The sequence below is a fragment of the Chrysochloris asiatica genome, unplaced genomic scaffold (genome assembly GCF_000296735.1).
Source record: "Chrysochloris asiatica unplaced genomic scaffold, ChrAsi1.0 scaffold00084, whole genome shotgun sequence".
NCBI lineage: Eukaryota > Metazoa > Chordata > Mammalia > Afrosoricida > Chrysochloridae > Chrysochloris > Chrysochloris asiatica.
This window is the reverse complement of record NW_006408602.1, coordinates 1729570-1746666: the sequence shown is the minus strand read 5'-3', so window position 1 is coordinate 1746666 and position 17097 is coordinate 1729570. Positions and strand designations below refer to the sequence as shown.

Here is a 17097-nt window from a genome sequence, read left to right as displayed (position 1 = left end):
TAAATAGAAAACTTGACTTCAGAGTCAGAAATTAATTAGGAAAGAGTCTCAGAATGGGCTAGGTTTCCATAATCAGTTATCAATTAATTTAAATGGAAAACAAATTAATACAGTTTGGTTACTATGGACTAGAAAATTATACAACAAAATCTGATAAAAGCACCTTACAGATACATTTTTGTTGTTGTTAAGTGCTGGCGGGCCGGTTCCGACTCATAGCGACTCTGAAGAGCTTCTGGTGAGCTTGAACCACCGACCCTGCAGTTCAAACGGACATTGCAGTTCAGCGCATTAACCAGGACTCTACAGATATTTTTGCAGGGCTTTAAGTATCAAATACATATAAATAGTGGGACATTAGCTTGAATTAATTTTTGGTGAGCATTCTTTTGTTTTTATATTCTCCAAGATTAAGACACATAAAAGACAGTTTCCTCCTTGTAAGTAAATACTAAACTACAGATATGGTTTAAATGAAGTCCTGGTGGGTTAATGCACTGGACAGCAAGGGTCAGTTTGACCCTGATGGCACTTGACAACAATTCTATGATTATTGCTCCTTAGGATGAAATATGTATACATATGTTTAACATGAAAGTGATTGCATTAAAAGTTATAAAAGTAAACTGGTCAGTTTTCATCAGTTGTTTTTTAAAAAACATTGCTAAGTATAATGATTTAAACTTAAAAGTGAAGTTTTGTTATGTTAGTGTTCAGTATGAACCATGGTTTCAACTAGATTTTTAGTATTTTATAAAACCTTCTGTGCTTCTCTAAGAATTTTCATATCACTGTATTCTAATTAAAAATGTATGTGTAAATTTGACAGCTATGTTGCTAATAATAGATTATTTTATAATACTGGTATTCTTGAAAACATTATTCTATGGACTACTTATGTACTTTCTAATTATACTAAACATTCCAAATATAGTTTTGAGTGTAATATAGCATCATACTTTAATGGTGTTCAGACCATTATTGGTCCAAGAAAGAGACATGCAAATATAGTGTAGCTCATTTAATACAGTACAATATCTAATGAGTTTTAGTAATTTAAATGCAATTATACATGCTAACAGCTCAAAGATTTAAATTTTCATTTTCAGGAATCTTCTATTTGGTTAGTGCCACCCTACCATCCAGACACTGTTTAGTAAACTTTTGAAACTTACTAAAAGAGGTTTTTATTCATGGTTAGTATCTTTGTGCCTTTCCTTTTTTTCTTTTTGTAGTCTGTTATATTAATGTGGAGAAACATTTTTGTTGTTATTTTCATCCTGAGGAACTTATTTAATGAAACAACTTGTGAATTTCACCCCCTAGAAAGGGGTGATTATTTTAAAAATTATTTCTTGCTTGTCTCTCTCTCATTCTATTTTTCTTGCTTTCTGTTTTTCATTATAATTTGAAGAATTCCTCTTTTAAGCGCACTTGCATTTTTCAAAGCTTTAATTTATGGTCTAGCAAAAAGGCCTTAAAAGATTACATTGATAAAGTGAAGTAGGAAAGACAGTTTTCTCTATTGTATAAAAAACTTTAGCAACATAAAACATGGGGAAACAAGTATATTTCACAAAAATATTTCTGTAGGATCTCATTTAAATTCTTAAATAGACATAATCTTATTTTCATTTTAAAGTTATCAAAAAACAAAGAATATGTGTTTGCACTTGTGAGCAGTGCTTTATGATATTAAATTCCTTTACTCTATCATGCTGATTCTAAAATCTTGCTCACATCCAAGTCTTTTTCATAGTGTGATCATGATTACAAATATTTTTTAATGTGAGAAGAAAAACTACTGTCTAAAAGTAACTTTGTTAGTAAGCTGAGATAAAAACTATTTTTCAGATAAAGTAACATTTACACATCAAAAAAGAGCTGGAAAAATTCAGTTTATCTAGAGAAGACTAATAAAAATGTAAATTTGAAAACAAATAATCAAGTCTAAAGATCCCTTGATTAAAATGATAATGTTCCCATACCTTTAAATAATAGAGCTTTGAATGTTAATCATGAGGATTTACATGTATATAATTTTGAGATACTGTCTAAATTTTAAAATATATTTTACTTAAGGTATTTTTAATAAAAGTTTTAAGTATTTTAACCTTTTATTGGAACAGGTTCTTAACCGTATGCTTTATATTACTCAGTATTATAAATGTAAAGCTTTAAAATAGTTTCTTTCATATATTTGTATTTATAGTCTGAGGTAAGTATAGATTACTTAATACAGTTTATTCCTTAATTTATAGGAAATAAAACTGAATTATCACATAGTTGAATGTGTATATATATTTGTAATAATTTTCATAAATAAAATAATCTGGCTAAACCACACTCTAGTAGGAACAAAATTAATTAATATTTTCTTAAATAATTTTTGTTCAAACTAAACAACAAAATGCTTGGACACTAAGATTGCTAAAATAGAGTATTATATATTATTTAACATTTAGAAAATACATAGGTTTGAAGTTTAGGTTTATATCAAATAATTCAATATCATTCATCTCCTCTAACATTTATAAGTATCATTTGGAGTCAAGGTTTGACTTTGTCATATCATCTAATCAATTCTTCTGTTAAATGTTTCAACAGAGAATCAAGACTAAGTTGCCTCAAGACTATGTATCTCTCCCCCTTTTGGAGACAGATTTTTCCATTTCTACAGTTTTGTCATCATCACCATCTTCATCATCATTATCATCTTGTTCTTAATAAGTACATCTAATAGTACGTATTAAGCAACACATGTGTCCATGCATTGACTGTCAGGTGTCATATAATTTCTTTAATATAAATATAACTCATGAATTTCAGAACCATGTAATTTAACATATAATAAATATTACATGACAATAACTCCTCTGTAGCTAATGGGATAGTCATATGTAGCATTCTATTTATCACCCCACTGCAAGTGCTAATCAGTTAAATTTTTACTAAATTGATGTTATTAAACAAATGATAAAGTTTTTCCTGATTTGATTACTTTTATCTAATTAATTTTGCTAAGATTCTAATTCTTGAAATAAAATAAAACATTTTAACAAATGAATTTGAAATATTAAATCGGAATTAAAACATTAGGACCATGTGTCCTTATTATTGTCTATTCAGGTAGCATTTAAAGAACACATACATACAGTGTATGCCAGGAGAACTTGATAGCTGCTCTTTGTAATTCAGTGAGTGTGACATATAGAAGAACTAGAGGCCAGAATGAAGAAATATGTGGTAATGAATGCAAGTTACCAAGGGAATAAAACTGAACACAATAAAAGTAATGACTATTGTTAGCTACTGAGGTCAGGGATGATGATATAGTGCATGAAAGATGAAAAAAATTCAAGCAGATACTAAGCAAGCAGAGAAGAAAATGGAAAGCTGCTATGAGAAAAATAGATTTGTATCTGAACTGTTTCTTAGACATTGTTGCTATTAATAAACTGCTGGTGAAATGTATTATAGTGGTATTTGTTAGTCTTTTGGGAAGGACGAGGGTAGTTGTAAAATTCGAAAAACTAATGATGGAAACCATTAATGGAACCATAAAGGTGCTAGATCAGGCTCAAAAATCACTTAACTCTGTGCCACTGACACATGATGCAGAAAATGACCTTCCTTTTCTCTGAATCAGTTCCTCAGTCACAAAGAAGCTTAATTTAAAGTATTATTTTGAATGTCATGACATAGTTTGAATATTAAATACTTAAGCATATTATATGTAAGGTATTAGATATGTTTATCCAGGATTTTCTAGGAATTAGCCCTAGTTGATAAATAACAAAGCAATAACACATAAAGCAAAAATGAAGTCAATTCCCTGCATATTTGCATCGGTTTATTTCATTATGTTTCCACATCTCTTTTTGTAACTGTGTAAAATTTTCATACTTGTCTACATCTTTGCTTGTTCTCTACATTTTTAAATCTTGTGCAGAAGCAGTCTAAGCCTTAGACCATCTAAGTTTCCATACAATACACAATTGGTTTATGAATCTTGTTTAAAAGCAGCTAACATTTTATTTCAATCAGTTTCGGAATGAATACCCATATTTTGTTTCATGAATGTGACTCTGTAAAATGAATCTTGCAGAGTGTGAAACAATTAGCTCTGGATAGAATTTTTAATAAGTTTATTTCCAGTGAAATGGGAATTAATGATCTAAGGTGATTTTTTATCCTCACAGGATAGGTTATTTACCAGTTTTCAGGCTTTTGAACACAGTAAAATGTGACATTTTATGATTAAATCACATTTCTAATCTTCATGAATGCTTTTTAGGTGTAATGACAAAAAAGATGTAATGAAACATCAGAAATTATACACATTCTTTTTTTCTGTCTAACTGTATGAGTGCTATTTTTGTTTTGTTTTGAGATCCTCAGAAAAGTCTATGTTTAAAGGAAATCTGTATGTCTAAATAGTGTTGTATTTCTTCTAATCTGTTTTTAATATAAAAAGTGGCTTTCTGGCTAAAGATTTATATGTGCATGTGTGTGTATTTAAATGTTATGGTAGATCCTATCCTATAATGCTAATCTATGAGATAGAATGTCATATGAAAATCTTATTCAATATACATGTAATATATGTATCAATAGTCAGAAGCTCATCTTGGGATCAAAGAGTTTCTTTAAACCAGCCCACCTTGATAACATTTGACTATTGTGTGTTGTATATTAAAAGTGTAATAATTTCCTTTAACTTTTGTAATTATTTTTTCAAATCTCAAGGCTACTATGTTGATCAGAGTGTTGAGAATTATTTTAATATTATTTTGAAAGAGTGATAGCCTATCAATTTTGTAAAACTCCAATTTCTCTGTTCTTCTATAGAGGTCCTTCTGTAGTGCCATGGTTGAAGAACTGAGGATGTCCCTCAAGTGCCAGCGTCGATTAAAACACAAGCCACAGGCCCCTGTTATTGTGAAAACTGAAGAAGTTATCAACATGCACACATTTAACGACAGAAGGTTACCAGGTAAAGAAACCATGGCATAAAGCTGGGAGGCCAAACACCCAAGCACAAACTGTCGTCTTTTTTTTTTCAAACAATTTAGCGAGAATGTTTCCTGTGGAAATATGCAACCTGTGCAAAATAAAAATGAGTTATCTCATGCCGCTGTGTCTATGAACTAGAGACTTTGTGATCTAAGCAGTTGCAATGATCAGACTTGATTTACAAGCATCATGGATCAATCAAGTTACACGGGGTTACACTGTTTATCATGGGTTCCTCCCTTCTTCTGAGTGAATGTCACATGCGCATTTTATGGCTGGTTTCAAATGCAGTCCGGTGAGAATTTACATGTTGTTTTTGAAGTCCAACTGTTGCCAGGAGATGAAATATCAATGCCCAACAAGGTAACAAATAAAAGATTCATTACGAAAAAGATACTTGGAATCAGCAAAAACTGTAGTGTTACAAGAAACAGTGCAGTCTTCTGAACTCCCAGATGATAGAGGTAATGATATTACTAGCTCCCAACTACTCAGTATAATGGTCATCTGAATAGACAGTATGTGTTCATAGGATGTGAAAAAAATTGTAATGCAAAACGAATCTGGATTTCATGGCAAGTGGAATATAAAACAGATCATCATGAGTTTTATTTTTGTTGTTTTTGACAGTCTGTGTCATTGATTGAAATAGAAATGTCAATTACCAAGGCAATAATGTTTTTCCTTAAGTTCATCAACACAGGAGCTTTAAAAAGCAACTCTACTAGATCCCTGTCAATTCCCTGCCTCCCCCAACAGCATTTCACCAACCCTACCCCAAGAATAAGAATAAGAATAAGAAAAAGAAAGCAGCAGTTGGTTCAGTGATTTTGAGTTAAAAAGGATATTTTGCAATCATTGTCATAAATTGTATAAAAGGGTCAAGTATTGACAGTTATGTGGAAGACTGAAACTTTCATTCCAACATTAAGATGTGTCAATCAAAACCCTCGTTCCTGCCATAAATGAACTTGATGGAGCCTGGGCAGATCTTGGAGATCAGAGAAAGGGAACTGGTCATCTATAGAAAAGTATGAGCTGAGAACTTTGAAGTGGACTGCATTTATCAATACAGTCACAGTGTTAAATGAACAAAATCCTTGAGCAGTTTTTTTCCAAAAAAAAAAAAAAATGTTCAGGTTTATTTGTGGAAATGCAAGATTTCTATAAAATAGTTTTTGTATGGAAATTTTTGTAATACTTTTTATCAACAAAATAAGAACAAGAACATGTGTTCCGGTCAGGGGTGTGATGTCAAGCATGAATGGTAGTGCGTGTGCACCACCAACGTTTGGTGAAAACTATTTTTATCAAGAAAAAGGAATCATAGAAGAGAAATATTTTCAAGTTAGATAATATAAAAGCTAGGTGCACTACCACCACTGCTTACCATGCCACACCCCTGGTTTCCAAGAGGCTGATAACATACTGTAACGAACAATTGTGTGTAAAATGGTAAAAGACACAGATCTCTTGACAACATTGTGATAACAGTTGAGTGCACACAGTTTGCTGTTTGAAATCCAATGCACAAAATTTAAAAAAAAATCATTAAAATTATGTCCATTTTACTTTCAGCTTTGACTTTTATTTTTATTTTGTATCTGTACATGAATGCATAAATGCTCTGCTTTATCTTTGTACTATGGGAAGCACACACCTTGAATCTTTCTAGGTCCTCAAGGATGGACAGTTCCAATCACCTGGGAAAAAGAACAAAGAAGAAAAGCTGGGGTGGGGGTGAGCTAATATGACCTAGAAAAGATTAGATTGGGCAATATAATTTGACTTTTAGGTTGATAGCCTAAATATGGGGAAAAGAGTTATTATGTTGACAGTTATAGTCTTTAATAAGTGGATACTAACTACTGTATAAGGTGTGTAAGACTGCATGGTCATCTCTGATACATATTTGAAACTCAACTCATATACAATTTAAGAATTCCTTGTACATTGATAATTCAGTGCAGTTAAGCAAAGAAGAAGAAAAATGTAGGCTCAATATCAATGCTTAGTAATGATGTGGTTTACATATTAGTATTCTAAGAGAATCTTTATCGGAAATGATATACTTTACTAATAAAAAAAGTGCCCATTGTAAACAAACCCTGACAAAAAAACAAAGAAAAAGAAGCTCTGTGAAACATTTCCTTATATGTACACAAGTTGTACAAATAGCTAATATCTAAATTAAATTAAAAGTTAAATGTCCAAATATTTTCAGAATTTCTAGTGTCAGATTATTTTCATTAAAAATGTATCTCAATGATAATTGTGCCCTCAAATTCAATTTTAGAGAGTTACAAAATCACGACTAAAAAAATCTCAGCACATACTTCAGACATGTTATCCCTGGCAAAAGATATTATGCTTGGTAAAGCAGACAGTCAGCAAAAAAGAGGAAGACTCTCCAGGAGATGGATTGACACAGTGGCTACAATAAGTCTTGAGCATATCAAAGGTTGTCAGGATGGTACAGGAGCCAGAGGGGCCTGCTTTGTTTTATAAGGTGTTGCAATGAGTCAGACCCAAGTCAAGGCCACCTTACAACACAAAAACAACCTCAAATTACTCATGAAGAGATTTTTAAATAACACTAACCTTTTGTAACTTAGCTTCCAATCAGATTTTAAAGCAATTTTTAAATTTCAATTCTTCATGTTGTTAAACTAATAAAATAGGAAATATTTCATTTTTGAGTATTCAGGAAACAATAATTTTTGACTTACAGTTATTGTAGTTAATTAATTTGAAAGAGTATTAAAAAACCTCCTGTAGCTTACCTTTGTAAGTAATATGTTGTTGTTATGTGCCATGAAGTAAGTTCTGACTCATAGTGACCCTGTACAGGGTTTCTGAGGCTGTAAATCTTTACGGGAGCAGAAAGCCTCATCTTTCTCCTGCGGAAAAGCTGGTAGTTTCGAACCACTGACCGTGAGATTAGCAGCCGGATTCAGAACCACTATGCTTGTAAATCATAGAGTATTTATTTTTTATCTATTTGCAAAAGGTTTCTGAATTATTGTCAAAATATTATATCCAAGATATATCCCTCATCATTAAATGTTTCTACATATAGAAGGTCCTAGTCTTAATTCTAATAAAATCCTCATTATAATTGGAAAGGGTATAATATTTCCACTTTCTTCTTATCAATTTTTTCCTGACTCTTTTTATATAAGGAATATTTTCACAATAATAAAATGAATATGCTTTAACAAAAATATTTTATAAAGTGAAGCTTATGAACATTTATTTATGAAATAGATTTTCGTTGTAGTACATATCAACTTATGCTAAATTTGGAAAGCAATGTAATTTGTACAATTAAGGCTTAGGTCTAATTCAAAACACTCCAATTCTGATTTTACAAAGCTCAAGAAACATGTGTTACAGTGTAGATAAGGAATATTTTCTTAGAGAACAATGTTGAATTGTAATATTTTAAGAATCTTTAATGTATTACTTTACACTGTACACTGCTTTCAAATTTATTATGAACCTAATTTAAAAGTGATTTTAAACACATATAGTTCTGTTTCTTTCCAAGGGGAATTACTCCTTCCCTACATTTTCAATTGGGCTTCCATATTATTATACTTGCAAAAAACACTCTTAATTAGTAATATATTTAACATTAAATTCAATCTGTGGAGTTTATAAATAATATCTAATCCAATAGTGTTAAATTAATTAAAAAATCTACTCTGTGTTCCATTCATCTTGACCAAAATTCTGAAGTTGAAAGGAGAAGAAAAAAGACATACTGCATTTGTGATTATGTTTGTTCAATAACTATTTGGAATTTTTAGGTCGTATCTCACCTTTTGTTTCCAAGATTGTCTTAAGGTTTAGAAGAGTTGCTGGAGCTTCAGGAATTATATACAAAGTCCCACCAGGAGGATATATAAAAAAAAAAAGAATGTAAAAGAGGTCTTGTTCCTTCTCTAACCGGTTAAGACCTGTTGCTCTCTAGTCTAGTCTAGTGGTGATCCCGTGTGTTACAGAGTAGAAGTGCTTCATAGACTTTTCTTGACTATAATCTTTACATAATATTATTTAGATTAGAGGAGTGGGTCAAACTTTCTTGAAGAGGTTACATTTATACTGAAGTATGAGAACCAGGAGCTCTGGTAGCATAGTGGTTACGAATCGGGCTGCGAACCGCAAGGTCAGCAGTTTGAAATTACAAGCCTCTCAGCGGGAGAAAGATGAGGCGTACTGCTCCTGTAAAGATTTACAGCCTCGGAAAACCTGTTCAGCGTCATTATGGGTCGAAACCAACTTGACGGCACTTAACAACAACATGAGAACCAGGTACTCAGGAGAGACAGACAGACAGAAACAGAGAAGGAAAACATTTTGCCATTTTACAAACATATGACAAAGTATCCAGAAGAATCTTTAAGTAGAAGAAAAAGCTGCTGTTGCTGGAACACAACGAAGGCGTGGAGATACATAATCGAAAACTGCATTAGAATATAACGAATGGTCAGAATTTAGCAAAGTTGTATAGGCAATTTGAGCTTTATCCAAAAATCAATAGGAACCCTTATAAATGGTTTAAGTCACAGGAAGGTTAAGATAAGATCTTGGATAAGATCTGCACTTTGAAAAGGCCACTCAGTCTGCAATTTGGAGAATGGATAAAGCAGTTGCCAGAATAAATGTGGGAACATTTATATACAATTTATATACAATTAAATTATAATGAGTGCTTTACAAAAATTATCTTCTTTAATTCCCTTAACCACCATATGAGGCAAGGACTATTATCATCATTTTATAGATACAGAAACTACTGATGGACGTTAAAGAGTTTAGTCTTACAGATGCTAAGCCCAGATCAAATGACAAAATGGTAAAATACTATGTGTATTAGGATAGGCTAGATTTAATTACAATAAGAGTTCCTTTGTGGCACAAATGGTTACTCTGTGGACTACTACTGAAAAGTTGGCTGTTCAAACTCATCCAGAGGACTTTGAATGAAAGCTTTGTGATATGTTTCCATAAAGTCACAGCCTTAAAAACTCTATGGTGCAGTTCTATTCTGCACACATGAGGTCATTACGAATCAGAATAAACTCAATAGGAATTAACAATAATAAGCAACAATGACATCATAGCAGCTAATCATAATGATGGTTTACATCTTATTCTTGAAAATTCTGTTGTGATATCTTTTTGCTGTTATTGTTGCTTTAATGTGTTTGGTGATTCCTAATCCAGGTTACTTCATTCTTGTATGATCCTCCTCCCCATCATAACATGAAGCTTCCTCCTTGGGCACCTGACAACTCTTTGGTAGAACCCAGTCTTAAAGATCTGCTGCCAGGGCTTCTAAGTGCTGTAAATTGGTGCAGTATGAAACGAGAGGAAAACCCGATTGGTGAGAATTAGTAATGTCATCTATGCTTTGAAAATCTGTACTAGATTTATGGCTTTCCCAAGTGATGTTGACGTCAAATGAAATAGAAATAGAAGAAAGCTGAGGAAATTTTTGGATTTGTGAGGAATAGGCGACATTTAGTTTTTGAAACAAACAACTGAAGATGTTTCTGAATTATCCAAGTGGAGATGTATTGTAGGGAATTGACTATACATGTGAGAGTTAGAGATAAAAGTCTGAGCTGTGTGCATAAATATTAAAATCAGCATCTTAGAGAAGTGATTGAAGCAATGAATGTAAACAAGATTGCACAAAAAGAAAAGATGAGGATCTAAGGCTAACCTTAGTGGTAGCTGTGTGCCACTGAGCTGGTTCTCGCTTATAGCGATCCTGTATAGGGTTTCCAAGGCAAGAAACATTTACAGGAGTAGAAAACCTCATCTTTCTCCCATGGAGCCACTGAAAACAGTTGCTCTGCTGACCTCTCAGTTAGTAACCAACTCAGAATCCACTACGCTACCAGGATTTCTTAAGATTAACCTTCATTCCCTCTAAATTTTGATTGTTGAGTAAGGAGGGTGGGTTTGAAAATGAGATAGAGAAACATGGACAGAAAATAAGATGATTTCAAAAATTTCTATATTTTTCCATGCCACCTACTAAGGGTCCCATAAATCATTTTCCTAACTCAGTATCTGGAACCCTAAGTTCTACAGCAGGAAAATAGGGAAGTTCTCCAATTCTTTGTACAGGAAGGTGCTTAAGTGGCCAACCATGACTTCCAGAAGGAAAAGTAATATCTACATCAAAAATCTAAGGAGTACATGTGAGAAGTTTCTATTGTTACCTTGGACCAGATCACTTTGGGCCCTGGAAATATGACAGATGTCAGTGTCATATTCTCTTGGAACACCAAGCAGTTTATTATACTGAATGGAGTGCGTTGGCATTTGTGTTTTGAAATCTTCACTAACCAAATTTAGTCCATTTTATGTAGCAAGGTTCTTATCTCAATCTTCCCATTATAGTAATGAGTAACATAGACATCTACATTACTTGGACCTTGACATTCTGTACAATAAGGAAGCTTAAAAACGAGTCTAGAGTGGCCAATACTGGCATAGGACACCTAGTTCATGTGTAGCACCATTTCCTGTGAAAATGTATAAAAGCAATTCCAATCTCTATTTATATAGAGAAACATAAACAATTCAAAAGGAAAAACCACCTCCTGCTGAGAAAGCTAGCTTTAAGAGGAATTTCAGAATGAGGAGATCACAATAGCTCATGAATTTTCTCCAGCTCATTTGCTATTTCTCTGCTATGCATAGAGTTTTCAGTGACTAGCGATTCGGAAGTAGTTTGTCACTCTTTCTTCCTAGTCTGCTATTTCAGTCTGGTTGGAAGGTGTACAGATGCCCTATGTGTCTTTTCATAAACTCTCTACTGAAGATTAGACTTCCCTGTCTGTGAAAAAACGATGATGTCCCACTGCTTTGGCAATTGAATTGGCTAAGACTGTTGTGGTGGTTGTTGTTGTTGTTGTCAGGTGCCATCGAGTCAGAACCGACTCATAGTGACCCCATGCACAGCAGAACGAAACAATATCCGATCCTGGGCCAACCTCACTACCGCTGGCACACTTGAGTCCATCAATGATGTCACCTGGCCAATTCATCTCATTAGGGGTCTTCCTCTTTTTCTCTGACCCACCATCTTACCCAGCATGACATCCTTCTCCAGCGACTGTTTCCTCCGGACAATATGTCCAAAGTATGAGAGATGAAACTTAGCCATCTTGGCCTCCAAGGAGCACTCTGGCTGCACTTCTAAAACAGATCTATTGGTTCTTTTGGCAATCCATGGCACTTTCAGTATTCTCCTCCAACACCACAACTCAAAGGTATCAATTCTTCTATGATCTTCCTTATTCACTGTCCAGCTTTCACATCCATATGAGGCTATTGAAAATACCATGGCTTGGGTCAGGTGCACCTTAGTCCTCAAGCTGACATCTCTGCTCTTCAATAATTTAAAAAAAAGTTCCTGTGCAGCAGATTTGCCCAAAGAAATACGTCATCTGATCTCTTGACTGCTGCTTCCGTGAGTGTTGATAGTTGATCCAAGAAGAATGAAGTCCTTGACAACTTCAATCTTTTCTCCATTGATAAGAATGTTGCTTATTGGCCAGTGGTGAGGATTTCTGTTTGCTTGACATTGAGATGCAATTCATATCGAAGGCTGTGCTCTTTGATCTTCATAAGTAAATGTTTCAAGTCTTCTTCACTTTCAGCAAGCAAGGTTGTATCATCTGCATATCTCAGGTTGTTAATGAGTCTTCCTCCAATCCTGATGCCACATTTTTCTTCATAGAACCCAGCTTCTCATCTTGGGAGAGCATATCTTGATTGTATCAGGATTCATAGGATTAGGAGAGAGCATCTTCATTGTATCTTGATTTTATCAGGATTGTATCAAGATTGACATCGAAATTTAAAGAAACAGTATAGACGTAAAACCAAATGGCCACCACTCATCTGTCTGTCGTGCTGTGGTAGTTTGAGTTGCTGTGATTCTGAGGGCTCTGCCACCAGTATTTTAAATAACCAGCATGGTCACCCATGGTGGACAGGTTTCAGATGAGCTTCCAAACAAAGACAGACTACGAAGAAAGGTGACAAACTACTTCCAAATCTCTGGTCACTGAAAACTCTATGAATAGCAGAGAAACATCATCAGATACAGGACAGGAAGGTGGGAAGGCACTCAGAATGCAACTGGGGAAAAAAATGGCTCCTCAAAATAGGGTTGACCATGATGATGTGAATAGAGTTAAGCTCGGGGGAGAAAAGCTCACAGAACCTTCATTTGCTGATGGGCCACAGATCAAAATGAAGAGAAACAGCTGTAAACATCCATGAAAAATTGGAACATGGACTGTATGAAGTATGAATCTGGGAAAATTGGAAGTTGTCAAAAATGAAATGGAACGCATAAACATCGATATTTTAGGCATTAGTGAGCTGAAATGGACTGGTATTGGCCATTTTGAATCTGACAACCACATGGTTTACTATGCAGGGAATGACAAATTGAAAAGGAATGATGTTGCATTCATCGTTGTGGTGGTTGGCAAACCCTAAATCCATAGGTTAGGCAGGAAACTTCTGTAGTTTTATGTCCTAAATCTGTAGGCCAGGTAGCAGGCTGATAACTCTAGCAGGTTATCAGTGTTACAGTCTTGAGGAAGAATTTCTTATGCTCTTAGAAACCTGAGTTTTTAAAATTTTTGTTTTGTTTTCTTTTAATCTTCAGATTTTCAATGGGTTGTACGATGCTCACCCACCTTATCAAGGGTTATCTCTTTAGAGTCAAGTGATTGTCAGTTTTACTCACATGAGCATAATGTCCTCACAGCAATATCTAGTGTTTGACCCAACAACTGGGCAAGTTGACAATAGGAATTAACCATTACATAGCTATACATTATTATAGTGTTTTCAGACAAGATCTCTTAGACTATGACATATGTTGATATAAAGGAGACGCAGATTTTGTTTTTTACTTTCTAGCAACAAAACAAACAAAAATCCCATCTCCAATAATGACTCAAAAAGAATCATGTATTACCTGTTCTCCAAGGCTATATTACCCACCAAGTACCATCAAGTTAATCCCAACTCATAGTCATCTTCTTATATATGGTTTCCAAGACTGTAAATCATTACGGGAGCAACCTCATCCTTCTCCTATGGAGCAGCTGGTGGGTTTCAATTGACAACCTGAACTTTTTGATTGACAGCCCAACTAAGATTATGATGTTGTTGTTGTGTGCAGTGAATTTGGTTCCGATCCATAGTGACCCTGTTCAGGGTTTCCGAGGCTGTAAACCTTCACGGGAGCAGAAAGCCTCATTTTTCTCCCACGCAACAACTGGTAGTTTCGAACTGCTGACCTTAAGGTTCGCAGCCCGATTCGTAGTAACCTATATTTATCTAGCCTCATCTTTCCTTCAGTGCCATAGGAATAATAGCTCACCTCCAGGTATCAAACTCTGAAATTGCCATCTCTCAATAAAAGCTTTGTATTTTCTTCTTTTCCATTTCCTCATTTGTACTGACACTTCTTTTGCTCCCATATTTATATTGTGTCCATGACATTCCTATGTTTTTTCTGTGTTCGTATTGTAGCTAGCTACTGCCAAGCTGATTCCAATACATAGAGAGTACTACTGCTCCATAAGGAATCCTGGTGTGCCACTATGGGTTAATGCGCTGGACAATAAAATTGGTTTGAACTGCAAAGTTGGCAGTTCAAGCTCACCAACCATTCCTCAGAAACCCTATACAGGTTCGTTATGGGTCAGAACTGACTTAACAGCACTTAACAACAATACCACTGCTCAATAGCATTTTCTAGACTGTGATCATTATGGGAGCAGATTTTCAGATCTTTTTCTCTTATAGAGCCACTGGGTGGGTTTGACCAGACAACTTTTCAGTTAACAGCCAAGCGCTTAGCCATTGTACCACCAGGACTTTTTCACCCCTCTGCTTGCCTCTGGACAATGCACAGTATAATGAGAAATTTACAAAGAAAGAGATATCCATATAGAGAAGGAATATGTCTTCTGAATCTTTCACTTTTTACTTAAAATGATGTGACTAAGGTTTTTCCTCCCATATCCCTTGCGCACATTTTTCACTGCTATATAATATTCTATTGGCTGAAGATATTATAATGTATTCACATGTTCTCCAGTCAGAGGGTATTAAGATATTTCCCTTAGGATAAAAAAAATCAATCTACTGTTTGTATTTTGTTGTTGTTGTTGTTGTTAAGTGTTATCAAGTCAGTTCTAACTCATAGTGACTCTATATAGGGTTTCCAGTACAGGGTCATGTGTTTAAATCTTACCAGGGCCATCTATACCATGAGCCTTAGGGCATGCTGATGTTCTACTCTACAACACTGCCAAAGTCACTGTACAATCAGAACCTATACCATCAATATAAAAGAGAACCTGAAAATCCAATCCCTCCCCAATTCTTGGTCTTGTCAAAATTTTGTTTGTTTTGTTTTAACTTTTGCTTAGGAACTGGATACAAATGCCATTCTTGTCTTGATTTACATTTCCCTGGTTACTAGCACCATTGAACTTTTCCTATGTTTATTAGCTATATATGTTTCATATTCTGTGAAATGTCTACTCAGGTCTTTATCCAGTTTTCTATTGAATTGTTTTTAAAAATAATTTTTAGGAGTCTATATACTATTGTTATTATCTAACCTGTTACTTTGTTATAATATGTGATTCAATTATCTTCTCTCCACATTTAAAAATATTTTTTGCTTTCCTCAAGTTGTGTTTTTATGGAGGGATTGTTACATTAATGTTGCCAATTTTATCATGTTTTTATTTATGATTAACCCTTTTGGTAAATATAATAAATGCTTCCCTTTCATGAGAATAAAAAGATATGCATCTATATGATTTTCTAAAAATTGGAAAGTTCTACCTTATCATTGACTTTAAGTTTTAAGTGTGTATTTTTTTCCCCCATCTGGATAACTTTTTTCTTTATTGAACAATAGCTCCTTTGTTCTGTGGTCTGTCATTCTACATCTAACACATATGAAGACTTTATATATGCATGGATCTGTTTTTTGGTCTCTATCCCAGCATATCTCATTTTATTGTATTTCAATTTATCATGCTTTACAACTACAGCAATTTTTACAAATTGAAGGTTTGTGGTGACCCTGAATCAAGCGAGTCTATCAGCATTATTTTTCTAACAGCCTATGATCACTTCCTGTCTCTGTGTCACATTTTGTTCAATCTCACACTATTCCAAACTTTTCTATAATGTTATTGTACACTTAATAGGCTACTGTATAATGTAAGCATAACTTTTATATACAATGGGAAAGCAAACGTTATGTGGTGTGCTTTATTGTGATATTTAGTTTTTTGTGGTGGTCTGGAATCAAACTCATAATATTTCCAAAGAATGTCTGTATTTATTTTCTTTACTGAAATTGTCACTAGCTGTAACTATAATGCACTATCATAATTACTACAGGTTTATGACATATCTTTTTCTAGAAAGAAACTTCTTTACTCTTTGTCTTCAGACATATCACATAAAGCACATAAATTTTAGATTCAATCATGGAATTTACACACAATCATATAGATTAACATTTTAACTGGAATTAGCCCAAATATTCATATCAATTTGGAGAGAATTACAATTTGCTTACTGTTGTCTTCTAGTCCACAAGGGAGTGGACTATTTGCTTCTTTTGTTATTCTGTATTGTTTTGCATAAAACATTCTCATATTATACTTTGTTTCACTTAATCTCAGGTAATTATATGTTCCATTGCTATTGCAAATGGTGTCCTATTTCAAATGCTGTTTTAATAGTCATTCCTTCTGTATAAGAACGCAATTAATTTTATATGCAAAGATCCTAAATATCCAACCAAATTACTAAACTCTCATTTAATTTCTGCATATTTACACATTGTTGTTGTTGTGTGCTGTTAAGTCAGTTACTTCTCATAGCTACTATGTAGAGGGTTTCTGAGAGCCACCAGTGGGTTTGAACTGCTGACCTTGCTGTTAGCTGTCCAGTCTGTACCCTACAATGCCGCACTAGTGTATTTCGCTGTTTCTTTCT

At 34.0% G+C, this 17097-nt stretch overlaps 1 protein-coding gene across 3 annotated transcripts in view; it reads left to right on the top strand.

Annotated features, from left to right (window-relative positions):
- Positions 1 to 6593, top strand: part of GRIK2 (glutamate receptor, ionotropic, kainate 2) — a 960410-nt gene extending 953817 nt beyond the window's left edge. Inside the window, exons 16-17 of one of the 3 annotated variants that reach the window (XM_006865838.1) lie at positions 2608 to 2742; positions 4852 to 6593. In XM_006865838.1, the coding sequence (XP_006865900.1) occupies positions 2608 to 2727 (120 nt within the window). In that variant the 3' untranslated portion in view covers positions 2728 to 2742; positions 4852 to 6593. Of the gene's footprint in view, positions 1 to 1109; positions 1197 to 2607; positions 2743 to 4851 lie in introns of all 3 variants that reach the window. The other 2 variants (XM_006865839.1, XM_006865837.1) reach the window with 2 other exon arrangements.
- The last annotated feature ends 10504 nt before the right edge of the window (positions 6594 to 17097 follow it).